This window comes from Phyllostomus discolor, chromosome 4 (assembly GCF_004126475.2).
Source record: "Phyllostomus discolor isolate MPI-MPIP mPhyDis1 chromosome 4, mPhyDis1.pri.v3, whole genome shotgun sequence".
Classification (NCBI taxonomy): Eukaryota; Metazoa; Chordata; class Mammalia; order Chiroptera; family Phyllostomidae; genus Phyllostomus; species Phyllostomus discolor.
In genome coordinates this window covers 31,551,690-31,567,658 of record NC_040906.2, presented here as the reverse complement: position 1 = coordinate 31,567,658, position 15,969 = coordinate 31,551,690, and the positions used below count along the sequence as shown (strand labels likewise).

The following is a 15,969-nucleotide window of genomic DNA, read 5'->3' as shown; positions in this document are numbered from 1 at the left end:
CTGACTCAGCTTGGTTGGGCACCTTGTGGGCCCTTTGAGTCACGATCTCATTCCTGAAGCCCTGGAGACTTTCCTTGAATTATTTGATAATTTGCTCCTGTGGTGTCTGGTTCTCTAATTCAGTAATTCCTAAGTAAACATTCTCCTCTTGTATTAAATCTTTCTCTTTCTCCTATTTTCCATTTGTTTTTATTTTGCCTTTCAGATATCTTCAATTCTATCTTCCAGCCCTTTTTGTTAATTTTATACTTGCCATAGTTCTAATTTCCATGAATGATTTCTTGGTTTCTAATTGTTCCTTTTTTATATTTCTTGTTTTATGAAGATGAGATCTCTTAAGATATTAGGATTTTAAAAAGTTTCCCCCAAGGTCCCTTCTGGTTTCTCCTCTCCTTCATGCTGAAGTCTTCCTCAGCTGCCCAGTGGTTCTTGTTTGTCCATTAATATTTGAAAGCTGAAGGCTTCCTCCACTGCCTAATGGTTCTTATTTGTCCATTAATATTTGAAAGCAAGGTACTAATTAGAAAGCTTATTGGAATTAAGGTGGGCATATTGACTGGTGAGTTTCCCTGTAAAGGGATCGGGTGAGCCAGCCTTTTTCATTGGGGGACTCCCAAATGGCAGGATCCAGAGGTCTTTTCTCACAGTTTTTCTTCATGAGGATTCTTCTCTCTTGCCTTAAAGAAATATGGGGAGAAAGATAGAAAGGTGGACAGATGGGGTACAAGTAATGCTGTCATTCTGGAAGGCTAATACAGGACCACATTTTATAATGGAAACTCTGTGTGTTTTAGCTCTCAGCGTAGCTTTTGGGTTTTTGTTGCTGTTGGTTGTTGTTTTAAGTGTCAGAAGGGCTTTGCAGCAAGAAGTGAAATAATGTTTTTAAGACTTTATTTTTAGAGAGAGGGGGAAGGGAGGGAGGAAAAAGAGGGGTAGAAACTTCAACGTGAGAGAGAAGCATCGATTGATTGCTTCTCAAACACACTCAACTGGGACGGAATCCACAACCCTTCTTGTGGGAGGGTGCCCAAACACCCGAGCTACACTGGCCAGGGCAGAAATAAAATCATTTTATTTCTACTTCATTTAATGCCCAATGTATTAATCTACTTATATAACTAATCAATCTAAGTGTATGGAATTCATCAGTTTCTCTGGACATTTAAATAATTGCAAATTTAATCAAAGACTGAAACATTTAATTAAAATTGCAAATCTTTCACTAGTTTTGTTTTATTCATTCCTGTTTATACATACAGAACCAAGAATGTAATCTGTACTGTATCATATTCTCTTGACTGTTTTAAACACCTGAAGTGACAGAAAACTTCACAATATTATTATTAGAATAATATTTACACATGCCCTGGCTGGTGTGGCTCAGTGGATTGAGTACCCGCCTGTGGACCAAAGGGTCACTGGTTCATTCCCAGTCAGGGCACATGCCTGGGTTGAGGGCCAAGTCCCCAGTTGGATGAGAGGCAACCATACATAGATGTTTCTCCCCTTCTTTCTCCCTCCTTTCCTTCTCTAAAAATAAAATCTTTTAAAAAATATTTACATGTAAATAGGGTATGTGTTAGTATTTCAACTTCTTACATTTAATATTTCTGTTTCTTCTGAAGTTGCTTGTTTGGGTAGTTTTATATCTTTCTGGATATTCAGTATATTAATTAGCTGCAAGAAGAGACACTATCTTAGTCCAGCTGAGTTACAGGATCTTGGTAACTGACTGTTAGGTTTGTTGGAGATATGAAACTGGGCTGTACAGGCCAATGTGATTGTGAGCCTCAGTTGAAACTTAGGGTGAGTCCCTTTTTTTGTTTTTTATAACAAAATTTTGTTACATCATGAGGTTCATTTCAGGAAGCTTCAAAAATCTACTCCTTATTCTGGATGGTACATTTTGTTCCCTCAGGGAGTTAACTTCAGACTTCAAGTTCTGGAGAATTTGATAATATATCATTCTGAAACCTATGGTACCTTCCTTCAGTTGATTTATTCATGACCAATGCTAAGTGGTTGCTGGACCCCTCTTCTATCCAGTTATCATATGAGACTACCAGTGCTGCTCATTTTTCCTCCCCTTGGTTCAGTTTCTCCTTTCCGCATTTAGCTCTCTCACTAGTTTTGTTTCATTCATTCCCATTTGTACATACAGAACCAAGAATATAATCTATATTTTATCAGTAAATACTTATATGCTAATACTCTGTCTTAACATTATAAGGCATTAAATATATATTCACCAGTTTATACTGGACCTAACATTTTCTTCAAAGTTTTTATTTATTGAGAGAGAAATGCTGACTTTGTTGTTGTTGTTCCACTTATTGATGCACTCATGGGTTGCATTGCCCTAACCAGGGATCAAACCCGCAACCTCCACACATCAGGAAAATTCTGAGCTACCCTGCCAGGGCTGGAACTATCTTTTCCTATTTTTCACACTCACTTGCCTCTTTTGAGTATCACGATGAACTCCTGGCTTTGTTATAATTCACTATAATTATTTGTTAATATTGATATTCAAAAAGTCCTAATTTGGCCAGTGGGAATCCCTTGAGCTGGTTTCAAAAAAACAAAAACAAAAACAAAAACAAACAAAAAATAACCTGCTGTGTATATTCTTGAAAGTATTCTTGCTATCAGGCAGCAACAAGGCATTCCAGATCCATCCTGATTTTTTCCTTTCTTATGGCATGGCTGCACTGCTATCCAAGGAATCCTGTTCTCTTCCAGTGGAGACTAGTATTAGAGATCAAAACCTGGTGCTAAGGATGTACATGAGAATTGGTGATAGGCACACCCGCTATTGCTGCTGCTACTGTTAGGCCATTTCTTGGTGAGAGCCAAACATACGTTATCACTTAAGGTTACTAAATTCACAATGATTATCTTCTTTATTTTTAAAAGGCTCTTATTTATTTAGGTTTAGAGGGAGGGGAAGGAAAGGAGACAGAAACATTGTTGTGCTAGAAACAGTTGCCTCTCACATGCCCCCGCCCCCCCCCCCCCCAACTGGGAACCTGGCCCAAAACCCAGACTTGTGCCCTAACTGGGAATCGAACCAATGACCTTTTGTTTCACAGGCTGGTGCTCAATCCAGTCACACCAGCCAGGGCCACAATGATTATTTTCAATTTGACGGTGGATTCACTCCATTTTTCTTACAGCATTCAATTTCATTAACCACTTACTCCAACACAGCCTGCCCTTTATAGTTAATCCAGTTTGACAATCACCAGATTGGAACTGCAGTTGCCCGTGAGAAGCAGGATGACGCCCCTAGTCATGGGCTCCAATTTTTGCTTTTCAGTTTTAGACTCTCCAAGACCTGAGCCTAGCTGGGGCTCCTGGGTTGCAGTAGCAACATTCCATGTTCTCTTCTGAATATTCAATGACATGACTTTTTGGTGACATTCTATTTTTCTTGGTTATTCCCTTACTTTCCAGGCAGACTGAGCATTTTTAAAAGTTCATCTCCATGTTTAGGGTTAAGTATTGGACTATTAGATCAGTGTTTTCATCCCCTTGCTCAGACTTTTCTCCAGACTCACACATGTTCTCTTAACACACTCCTGGCAAATGTTGACTTGAAAGGTTGTCTGTGGGTCTGTACTGTTACAAGTAAATCCTGCTTGCTTTCAGTAAGGCAACTACAGCTTGCCAACATTTTTCCATCCAACATCTCATTTGGGCCTTGACATATTTTATGCAGTTTCCCAAGAGATTTCCATGAACCTAGGCATATTTCCTCAGAGATCTACCGCTCCTGCTTCCTCATCTACAGTCACTGGCATCTTTAATCTTGATCAGAGTTTGAAAGACCATCTTGATTCTTGCTTCTGCCTGCCCCCATCCATTATGCTTGAATGGCACACCACACTCCTTTCCACTTTAGTACACCCTGCCCTCCTGTGTATACCTCCACAGCTTATCTGTTGTGCTGAGGCATTTGAGTAATAACCCGTCAGAAACAAGTTGCCCCTTTATGACCAAAACCCCAATAAATACAATGTTTCCACAGGATTCAGAGCTGTTACCTTTACATTTTCCCCCATATTACTGCCCTGGCCAGCTAGCTCAGTTGGTTAAGAGTGTCCTCCCAATACACAAAGGCTGTGGGTTCAACCCCCAGTCAGAGCACATACAAGAAATCAACCAACAAATATATAATTAAGTGGAAAAGATCCGGTAGGGTGACAGCTATTTGGAGCCTTGGTCCCTGCACCAAAAGGTTGTGGGTTCAATTCCTGGTCAGGGCATGCATGAGAAGCAACTGATTGGATGTTTCTTTCTTCCCCTTCCTAACATATCCTATGGTGAGGATTAAAAAAAAAATTAAAAATAAGTGGACCAAATCAGTGTGTATCACTCTCTCTCTAAAAATTTACTCCCATTATCACCAATGTAATTCAGGGTACAGAAAAGAGAACACTACAGGCAGAACAATGTGTTAACACTTGTGCCAAGCCCTATCCCCTCCTCTTCAACTAGCTTTCATTTCTCCTATCTTCTAGTTCATGGAAAGGCTAACACAATTAACTTTAAACAAATTTTATTACACAAAGCTCACATAATTGGATATTTCTCTACTTTGTACACAATTATTCTTACTCTCCACAGAAAGGCTGCTTAACTTCTCATCAGGTGATGGCAAGCACTAAAATCCTGATTTTAACAGAATAGTAGTAAAAATACCTCAGTGATTTAAGTTGAAAGCAGTACATTGGTACATGGCTCTTGCACTTAGTTATCAGGAATGTACAAATGTATTTTATTCAAAAATACAAAATAAATTATCTGTAGGCATGGACAATGACAGCAGTAAACCATTGTATGTTGTCAACTGAAACCAGTAACAGATGGTCATAGTGATTTTCTTGAACATCAGCCAGCCTTTTCTCCCGTCATTTCCTTCAACTGACTTCTCTGAAGTTAGAGGTGAGGAGCCCTGCCTGGAGCTTCCTCTCACAGTTCTCAGTACTAATGGTAAAGCACTATTCCGGGACTAGAACATGCCACCTCCCATACCGCCTCCCATTCCGCCCATGCCGCCCATGCCAGGGTCTTTCTCTTCTTTCGGAATTTCTGTGACTACAACTTCTGCTGTTGTTAACAGGGAGGCCACTCCAGCAGCATCCAATAAAGCAGTTCTTACAACCTAGAAAAAAAGTTGCATAAAGTATTACTTTTTATTTAGTAAAATGTAGACTTACTGAAGAGCTATTGAAAGAATTGTAGAAAGTAGTCAATTATTTACCTTAGTTGGATCAATGATTCCTTTTTCTACCATATTCACGAAATCTCCAAGCATAGCGTCATAACCAACTTCTGAGGAACTCTGCATAATTTTCTCAACTATCAACGATCCTTCAACACCTGCATTCTTAGCAATGGTCATTGCAGGAATTCTGAGTGCTTTTTTAATAATTTCTATACCTACAAAGAAAACGAAATTTAGCCACTTCATTTTAGTTCTTTCTTTTTATAAATATTACAGCAAAATTCTCCTTGTGAGTACTGCCATAGGAAAATTCCAGCTGGAAAATACCACAGGCCCAATCATTTCCCCTGAAAGTTAGGAAGCATCTTTCACCTCTCATTGATCTCAGTGCTTTGTACTTTCATTATTCTTGGAATCACTTTGTGATTTGTATTCCATTTAGTGGGAAACAATATTATTTTAACAGAAAGACTAAAACCAGGCCACAAACTAATTTTAAGTAACTTTTTACCAATTTTTTGATCTTCATTAGCTGGAGTTAACGAGTCCAAGGGTGGAATGCACCGAAGCAGGGCACAACCGCCTCCCAGAACAATGCCTTCCTCAACAGCAGCTCGTGTAGCATTGAGGGCATCTGTTACTCTGTCTTTCTTTTCATTCACTTCAACATCACTTGTCCCACCAACCTAGAGATGAAAAAAATTCCAGTTAAAATGGCTTCTCCAATTTGAAATGCTGACAGCCAAGAGTCATTAGCATCTAGTTGCCTTAAAATTTTATGTAATCATTATCTCCGTGGGGAAGTTAATTCCCTGAACAATAAAACCCAGAAAGTCAACAACGAATCTTACCTTCAGCACAGCTACCCCATCCGAGAGTTTTGCTAGACGTTCATTTAGTTTTTCCTTTTCATATTCACTAGTTGTGACATCCAACTGCTCAATGATTTCTTGAATACGTTTTTCAATTTGAGCCTTGTCACCTTTTCCTTTCAGGAGCATGGCATCATCTTTGGTCACAATGACCTCACCAACTTTTCCTAAGTCATGAGCCTGAACATCTTCAAGATTGAGAGTTAATCCTTCTTCTCCAAACACCTACAAATTTTTAAAAAGATTAGCAAATTTCAGTTTTTTTTTCATTACACCAGGTTTATTAATAATATATCATGCAGGTGTTTTGATGCAAGAAACATCTGGTAATACTGTTATTTCTTTGAAATGTGAAAGTTCAAGACCATTGAATATTGTATTTCCTACTTCTTACTTAAACCTCAATTTGTATTAGTTTTATTTGAGAAAAGTATAAACTCAGAAAATTCATCCAAGGTCACACTTTTGGTGGAACCGGGGCTAAATCCTAAGACTAAATTCTTAAGTCCGGGGACAATGGTAATAGCATAATCAGTAAAAATAATTTCAAAAAATTTTACCCATTAAAAAAAACAAACCACCTCTTAAGTCCTATGTCCTTTTACTGTATTCTTAAAAATAGATTAGTCAATAAGACCACCCACAGCAAGGTAGAAAAGGAACTGTAGCATTACTTTATCCAACCTTCACCTCCCAGACATCCAAGAGAAACAGACATTAAATAAACAGCTCAGGTGGTAGAATCTGATTGTAAAAAATGTGAATTCTACACATTAATTTCAGACCTGGAAGTAGAAACAACATTCAGTAAACCAGTTATCACATTTATGTTACTTACTGCACCCCCAGTAGCAACAGCCATGTCTTTAAGCTGGTTCTTTCTATTGTCACCAAAACCTGGAGCTTTGACTGCTACAACTTGAAGACCAACTTTTAGCCTGTAAAGAAGAGGAATTAAAAATGTTTAAATTAAAAAACAATGGCAACTGTTTCAGATTATGAAAACTCAGAATCACTACTAATTATTACTTTTGGGGGTCATCTAAAAAGCACTTACCCCATGGAGTCCATTTAGTATTAAGTTGCCATTAACTCTGAGCAAGCAGTATTCTTAATTTAGTTCCTTTATAAATGTCAGTAACATTGATAAAGCAATTTAAACAGGTAATGAATACTTGTAATATACCAAAAAATGTCCACTTGAGACCAGATTGTGAAACAAAAGAAATACACAAACTTCTAGACAGCTGGTCTAGTTTATTTAAAAAAGCCAAATAAAAACCAGAGAGATAAGCTCTAATGCCATGTCAAGTAAATCAGACATCAAACTTTTCAGCTACCAATAAAATGGCTCAATGAAAACTCTGTAGGCCTATATTTTATTATTTTGGCTTCAAATTCCACAATTTATGAGGCTTTTTTATAATCCAAAAAGCAAATCCAAGCTAACAAATATTGCAGGAAAGTAAACTTAGAGATTTGGATCAGGTCAAGGTATGCAATCTCTTAACGCACATATAGATACTTCATTTGAGCATTTCCATTTAATCAAAGTGGAAGATCTTATTTCTGATATACCTCAATTCTAATGTTAGGAAGAATATATATTTCAATAATGTCCTAAGATTTTGCTTACAGCATTAATGTTGCCTGTCTTAAAGTCAAAAGCAATACACTGACTTACAGATTTTAAAAATTAAGTGAATAGACCTCGCTTTATTTTAGATTGAGTCTCAAATTTGCTTCAAATTATTAACTAATTAAAATTTTCTGATTTATGATTATAAATTAAAATTTATGATTATGTAAAGTACTGACTGCTGAATGTACTTAGATCTGAAGTTTTCAGTATGGTAGTTGCTCACTTATCTCTTCCCATGCAAAATTATAACTGTAAAAATATTTTTCCAGAAAAAATCTCAAAATATAAAAACAAAACTCAGTCATTTATACCTTCAAACCAACTGTAAACACTTACAATAAAAAAATAGATACCAAATACAAAATTAGGCTATGTTATGAGAAAGCTGCACAAAATATTAAGGACTTTGCCTTAATATTCAAAAAGACAAAGTCATCACAACTGGACTAAGGGTTCATGAAGTACACCTACATTATACACAACTGCAGATACACACACAAGTGGGTGGAGATACACAGTGGAGATTTCTATCAATACAAATTATTGACCTAGAAATGTAAACCAAACACCACTGCCTATTACCTATTCAAAACAAGTGTACTTAGAGCTTCTCCATCAACATCTTCAGCAATTATGACCAAGGGCTTACGGTGAGCATTGGCAATTTCAAGAGCAGGTACAATGGACTGAACACTAGAAATTTTCTTTTCACTCAGTAGGACATAGGCATCTTGGAATTCACATTTCTGACCTGCAAAAACAAAGAACATTTCAAAACAACTTTAGAACACTAATATTATGAAAATGATTGAAATTTATGTAACTGGAAAAATTATAAACCAAAGTTCCAGTACATTTTTAAAGCCACTAATAAATTCATGGTTTTCTTAATTTCTCATATGCATTTTAACTTTTGGCACATAGGAATCTAAATTTTCAGAGATACAATGCTGACCAATGCCAACATTTCAACACACAGCAAATAAAATATTTAAATTTAATTTTTAATTTACATTTTCCTTTTTTAACTGAATTTATTGGGGCTACATTGATTAATAAAATTATATAGGCTTAAGGAATACAATTCTACAATACTTCATCTGTATATTATTGTACTGTGGTCACCACCTCAAGTCATGTCTCTTTCTATCACCTTTTATTCCCCCTTTACCCTCTCCTACCGCCGCCCATATCATGACAGCAAACTTGCTCTTTCAGTGCATGGTTACTGACTTGCTCTTACCTTTTGCTGTATTAATAAAGTATGGAGAAATATAACCTCGATCAAACTTCATGCCTTCAATAATTTCTAATTCATCGTTCAGTGTTTTCCCATCCTAAGGGGGATGGGGATGAAAGAATTATTTGTGTGGATTTCATTAAGGAAACACAAAAACTGTAAAGACCAGATTAATAAATCGACCCCACTCGTCTTAAAGACAGGGATCCAGATAGGCGTATATACATGCCCCAGGGCATCCAACTTCTGCAATAACTCCAAGAATGCATATTTGAATTAATTTTTACAGCCAGAAGACAATACCATTTAAGTTAGGATGGAATCATTCCCAAGAGCGAAGGCTAATTCACACAGAACATACTTAAGTACTCTATACAGGTGTTAGTATGACACATCATGGAATAAAATAGAATATACTTTTTGAAATGTATAGATCAAATTTCTTTTATTTGGAAAACTTAGCTTTGATCATCAGACATCTCATTTCAAGCTATCATGGAAAACACACTTACCTTTACTGTGATGACGCCCTTTCTTCCAACCTTTTTCATTGCATCAGAAATTATGTTGCCAATTTCTTTGTCTCCATTTGCAGAAATTGTAGCAACCTGAAATAATCAAGTTACCTTTCCAAATTAAAAAGGTTAAGACTAGTGTCCTCAATCAACTCCCCTTCCTCTTCCTAGTAACTTCCAAATTGACACATTCATGGTTGGTGGGGCGAAGGTATGGGGAAGAGGACTTTATGGCATAGTACTCCTAATGACGTACTGGTTCTATTTTCAATTCATTATTGTACTATGTTATTTTTGAAACACATGAAACAAACATGAAATTATTTTTTAAAAACAAAAACAGTAAGTTAAAAAGACTGAGCTCCATTATTTTGTTTTTCCTTGGCAAATATTACAACTACACAAAGGCTGAAGAAAATTCTGCATACACCCAAATGAGGTTTATTCAGTGTCAAAATAAAATGGCAGCCTACTAAGACTCATATCATAATCACTGAATCATTTTGAATTATAGCAAGCATTTAGTGAGAAAAATGCTTCCAGTGTTGGTGAATAGTACTGTTAATTCTGACAATGGTGTATGATTTCCATGGAATAAAATGTTATTAAATTTTTTAACATTACCATAATATATTATGAAAAATTCCCTACCTGAGCTATTTCTTCAGGGGTCGTCACAGGTTTGGACTGTTTCTTAAGTTCAGAAATTACAGCATCAACAGCTAACATCACACCTGGGTCAAGAATAAATGTCACTGAGTACATGTCATATATAACTTTTGATTTATATAAATGTTTTCATGCCTTAGCCTATGCTTTTTCTGTGCCAGCACTTTTCCAAATCACATGGAGTTGGATGGCATGCATTGAAACAGGAATTTTACTAAAGTCCCATAATGCCAAAGTATTTTTACAATTGGACTAAAAAACCACTGAGGTATACAATTGCACAATTCAACTCTTTCTGTGTCAGTTATTCCCAATCCAACCATGTTGCATGTTTCCAATAGGGCCACCCAACATCTCTCCCCCCAAATGAATGACACAAAAAAGGACCAAAATAGGTTACAGTCCCTTACTTTCAACAAGAAGTATGATTCTCAAGGATAAGGAATTTCTTGCAACTATGCCCCTACAGGTTTTAATTATCCAGTATTTCCTCATTTAATATGTAATTATGGCCCTGGCTGTGTGGCTTAGTGGATTGAGGGCCACCTAGCAAACCAAAGGGTCACTAGTTCAACTTGTAGTCAGGACACATGCCTGGGTTGTGGGCCAAGTCCCCCAGTAAAAGGCACTCGAGGGGCAACTGCACAATGATGTTTCTCTCCCTTCCCCTCCTTAAAAATAAATAAAATCTAAAAAATGTAATTATGAACCTACAACATAATTTTAACAGTTGATAACATCACAATATGGATTTATGAGAACCCCATTTTGTTCAATTGGGACTACTGGTAGCTCTTTCCTTCTTTAAGTATTGCCTCAAGAAAAAATTTCAACGCAAGGCGTGTAACAACAATGACCTTCTTTGAGATGTAATCTTTTTTCTTTTTTAATTTTTAGGTTTTCTTTAAAGTTTTTATTTATTTTTATTTTCAGAGAAAGGGGAAGGGAGGAAGAAAGAAGAAAGAAACACCAATGCGTGGTTGCCTCTTGCATGCCCTGTACTGGGGACCGGGCCTGCAACCCAGGCATGTGCCTTGACTGGGAATCGAACCAGCAGTGCTTTGGTTCACAGGCCAGCACTCAATCCACTGAGCCACACTAGCCATGGCTGGGAAGTAATCTTAATAACCTGAATTAGTAATTATTAGTGATTTACAGTAGAACTGCTTTTAATGCAACACATTTCTATGTTTGGACCTCAAACATCAAGATAGACAAAATGAAATATCAGTATACCTGGGATGCCAATTCTGACAAAACTAGTAGCATCATCCTTTATGGAGGGTCTCCTAGTTCAGCCAATAAGACCCTAGAGGCACATGGTAATTTCATTTTCAAGGTACAAAAACCAAGTTTTAGCACACAGGTAATAAATGACAATGAAAGGACTTAAGTGTGTATTGCCATCAAGGTCATGCTGGGGAGCAAATCTTTAAATTGTGGTGTAGCTTCCCAAAACAAGCAATAATAAACAAAACTGAGGCCAATAACATAGTATGTGCTGGTAAGAGGTAAGGAAAAAACTGCTTTGTAGAATCTAACAAACAAACTGAATAAGGAAAATGGGGACAGTCTCATAGATGGAGAGCAGGATGACAGCTAGTGGGGAGGGGTGAGGGGGTAGAAGGATTGAGCAAAAAGGAAAAAGGACTCATGGATATGGACAACTGTGGTGTTGATAAGGGGAGGGGCATAAGGGGACTACATGTTAATGGAAAAAATATAATAAAGATTAAAATCTAATAGTAATAAGGAAAAAAAATTTGCTTAAAAAAATCCCCTGTAACAACCTGGGTGATTTAGTTACTTACCAAAGTAGAACATCAAAAGTGTGTAATCTCTCTCTGCTCCACAAGTTTACTATTCCCAAGATACACAGTGCATGTCCTATCTCCCAATAAAACCACTGGCTGTCAGAGCAGTGGGGGAGGTTTAAGAAGTGGAAGGGGGTGTGACAAAGACACAAGGGTCAGACCAACGACAGAAGTGTCTCAGTCACATTTTCCTTGTTACTACCTAATACAGTGCCCGCCACGTAGCCAGGCATTCAATCACTATTTGGTGAAGGAGTACTCAGCGTGAGAATTTTTAGGGAAGAGGAGAAATAAGAATCAATTTTCTAATATAAACAATGTGGTATCAACAGAGACATTCCTACCTCTCCTGATTTCCACTGGATTAGCACCTTTACTAATCTTCTCAAAACCCTCCTTGGCAATAGCACGTGCCAGCACAGTAGCAGTGGTAGTGCCATCACCAGCTTCTTCATTTGTATTATTGGCAACATCTTGAACAAGTTTGGCGCCAATATTTTTATATTTGTCTTTTAAGTCAATGGACTTTGCAACAGTCACACCATCTTTTGTTACTTTGGGACTTCCCCAGCTCTGTTCAATTATCACTGTTCTTCCCTGTAATTGAAGACAAAAATATGTTACAGAATCACACATCTAAAGTACTATTTAGTGTAAAACAGAACAATGTTTCTAAGGCAATTACTTGAAAGCCTCGAGATTACCAGATCTGCAGCATTAATCTCAAGGACAAGTTCATCAATGTTCTTAGTTTATAGACAAAATCACCTCTTTCTTGGCAACTGTGTAACTCTGGATAAGGTACTATGGAAGATAAAAAGCTTAAAGACTAAAAAATGTTGCAAAATGAGAACACATGTAAAACAATACCAATTTTGTAGATAATGAAATCCTTCACATAATTTATACTTAAGTTTTGCCAAGTGCCTGCTATCTTTGAAAGTAATGTGAAAACTTACTTTTAAACTTGGTGTAAAAATTAGTTACTAAAATACTAACTGCAGGCAAGCACAGGGCACTCTTGCACTCTTCCAGATTGTTCAACATTAAATCTCAGACATGGTGCACAGCACTGCAGCTCTTGGTTTGAACCAAAGCTCTGCTTGGGAGGCATGCCAGTATCCTATTTACACAGTTTGCATCTCTTTGATATTTGAATTGTTTTTAACTTAAAATAAAGTATCATCACTTCACTGTGCACAACCTTCAATTCAAAGGCCTCTTCAATTTATTACCACTCACTCACCAATTTCTTCATGTTAAATGAGACAAAATTTTAAATGCACTTTGGAACAGAAACGTCAGCAGGAAAACATTAGGTAAAACTAGCACCCACCATAACATAATTGAGATATTATAGGAGATAAGAACATTCTTCCCTCTATGCTAGGTGCCAACTACTGGGAAACAACCCAAAATTTAACAAAAGCAGGCAAGCAAGATGAACTCTACCTTGAGGTTAAGACTCCATCTTGAGCTACATGGTACTAGCAGTGTATTATGTCACACATTGTACAAAATAGTTTCGCAATTTGGCAAAAGCATTTTAAGTTTTAAGACTATTATACATATGTAAGCAAAAGAAAAAAAGATTAACCAATAATGTGGAATTTTTATGTAGATTGGGTTCTCTCAAAAATAGTGTGACTATCTGCCATCAACAAAATACTATTCCTTAATTAACATTACTATAAATTACAAAAATAATACTGATACCTTTGGCCCCATAGTAACAGCTACAGCATCGGCTAAAAGGTCTACACCTTGAAGCATTAAGGCTCGGGCATCTGCACCAAATTTTACATCTTTGGCATAAGCCCGAGTGAGATGAGGAGCCAGTGCCCTGGACACCGGCCTAATTTGTCGAAGGACTTTGTGTAATCGAAGCATTTCTGGGGAGAGAAAGAAACAAGGAAATCATCAGTACGTCAATACTAGCATTACCTGATATGTTTTATAACACAAACCTGACACCTGTGCAGCAGGACGAACGTTAGATGCAGAGGCGAGCTGGGTTGAATTCTGCCAGCCACTACACCTGGGCCACGGTATGCGGACCAGGCATCCACAGCTTCAGAACACCAGGTACTAGCGCAAGTTTGAAGAAAAGGGCCGCCTGCACGCCCGACCTAGAGCACCAGCACAAAGCACACCCGTCTTCTTCCCCGTGGTCATCTACTGTTGCGGCTAAACCAGTTAATCTTTCACTGCTAAAATGGCCTTCAGCGCCCACACACTCCAAATGTGCCCCTGAGAAACCCAGTCTGCAGGATATGGGCAGGCTCTAAGCCCGATGACTAGGAAAGTGAAATATTCCTGACAGTGCAAAAACCTGCTTAGTAAGACATGTTTCTAGAGCGGCCACGTAGGCCGCGATGCAGGTGGCTGCGGCCCGGCCCACTCCGCGCAGCCCCACGTGTCTTTCCATTTGGACGCCCAGAACAAGGTCAAGGGTGGAGGTACGTATCCCGCCGAGTCCCCGGAGCCAAAGTGGTTCCCACGCGGGTGCGATCACCCCCCGCAAAGCCCTGCAGTTAGCCAGGAGTGGGTTGCCTCGGAAGGCCCACGTGAATACACTCCCCCGATTCCACAAACTCCCATGCAAGCCTTCCCTCCCACGCCCTGCCCCGGCGAGCGATTCACGCCGCACGCGATGGGCACCCGCATGGACCCGCGAGGCCTGGGCAAGCGGGTCCGGGCCTGCGGCGCTGGAGGGAAACCCATGGTCTCTGCAGCCGGCCCACTCCGGTACTAGGGTAGCGGGGAGGGACGGCTCCGGGTCCAAGAAACCTGGGAGGGGCGGCGCGGGGCGGCAGCATACCTGCGGGGCAGCGGCCGGGTGTGCGAGTAGCTAGGCAGGCCGTCGGCGGCGAGTGAGAGACCGAGGGCAAGGAGCACAAGGCAATGAGCTAGAGTCCCCTCCCTCCAGTGCTCCCCCCCGCCCCGCGGCAACGTGTGCGCTGGCACCTCCCACCCCCTTCCCGGCGGCCCGGGCCCGGCAATCTGCACGCGCCGGGTGCCAGCCCCGCCTTTCCCTACCCGCGCCGAGCCCGTCCAGGGGCCTCAGCCTTCTCCCGCGAGCTTAGGCTAGTTCCCGGGCTGCGCTCGGTTCTAGAACTTTCCGGAAAGAGCCGCGCTCTCTTGTAGGTCAAGGGTCAAGTTACGTCATTTCCGGAAGGGGGCGAAGGGATACTACTTTAATCTGGGCAGGAGTCCTAGAAAAGCCTAGAAAGAGCGCCTCTTTTCTTCCGCCTCCCGGTCGTACCGTCAGGGGGCTGTGCAGAGCTCTTCGGACGAATCGTGGTGCGCGCCGCTGCAGCCGCCCTCTCTCGCAGGGTAGGGCGGGTAGTGGGGCCGAGTGCGCCTGCGCGCTGAGCGGTTTTTTCGCAAGTTCACGTGTCCCGGGAGCCCGACTGCTGGTCTCTCTTTGCGGCCGCGGAGCGAGAGCAGAGTACGAACTGCGGCGGCCAGAGCTATGGTGAGTCCCTTGTGGACTGGGGGTCGGTTTGAGGCATACGGAGAGCCTGGACAGTTCTCGTGGGGAGTAATGGGAGGGGTAGAGATCACTCGGGGACGCACACCTTCCAAAAATCTGAAGAGGCCAGAACCCCCCGACCTTTTCCTAAGGGCTCTTTGCTCGCGCGTTTGCGGCGGGCGTGTGGCGTAGGGGGCGGGAACCTGGACGCACGCGCTGCTGCCGACCTGCTTTCCCCTGCAGGTCTTAATAGGTGTGTAATTTCATAAAGAAAGCATGGTCTTGGGCGGAGAAATTGACTTAAGTGTTTGCTGAAAATATCCTGGAAAAACCTAACGAAGGAAAATGTTTGACCTTGGAATAAATTAAGGTTGCCAGTACAGCTCTTCCAGCTGGCTGACCAGAGAAGCACAAACGACCCCTAACATACGTAGGGAGTGGGAGATTAACTTGAAATACAACGCATTGCATTCAAGTGGTTTTCCTAAATGAGTAATTTGAGTTGGGGCGTT

The 15,969-nt window shown here is 40.0% G+C and overlaps 2 protein-coding genes across 4 annotated transcripts in view; one reads left to right on the top strand and one right to left on the bottom strand.

Moving 5' to 3' along the window:
- Positions 1-4,544: 4,544 nt before the first annotated feature.
- Positions 4,545-15,308, bottom strand: HSPD1 (heat shock protein family D (Hsp60) member 1). Of its 3 annotated transcripts, none has more exons than XM_028508965.2 (12): positions 15,248-15,308; positions 13,699-13,874; positions 12,327-12,579; positions 10,151-10,233; positions 9,497-9,592; positions 8,988-9,081; positions 8,327-8,495; positions 6,941-7,040; positions 6,082-6,327; positions 5,742-5,916; positions 5,267-5,445; positions 4,545-5,167 (listed from the first exon to the last, which is right to left on the bottom strand). In XM_028508965.2, exons 2-12 carry the CDS (start codon positions 13,870-13,872, stop codon positions 5,015-5,017), a joined length of 1,722 nt encoding a protein of 573 aa, XP_028364766.1. In that variant the 5' UTR covers positions 13,873-13,874; positions 15,248-15,308; the 3' UTR covers positions 4,545-5,014. The 3 variants fall into 3 exon arrangements, with proteins under 3 accessions (XP_028364766.1, XP_028364764.1, XP_028364763.1); XM_028508963.1 differs by lacking the exon at positions 15,248-15,308 and adding an exon at positions 15,022-15,139; XM_028508962.1 differs by lacking the exon at positions 15,248-15,308 and adding an exon at positions 14,804-15,109.
- LOC114493866 (MOB-like protein phocein) overlaps positions 15,272-15,969 on the top strand; it is a 51,158-nt gene continuing 50,460 nt past the window's right edge. The window contains exon 1 of the mRNA XM_028508606.2: positions 15,272-15,460. Within this exon, the coding sequence (XP_028364407.1) occupies positions 15,458-15,460 (3 nt within the window). The 5' untranslated portion in view covers positions 15,272-15,457. The remainder of the gene's footprint in view (positions 15,461-15,969) is intronic.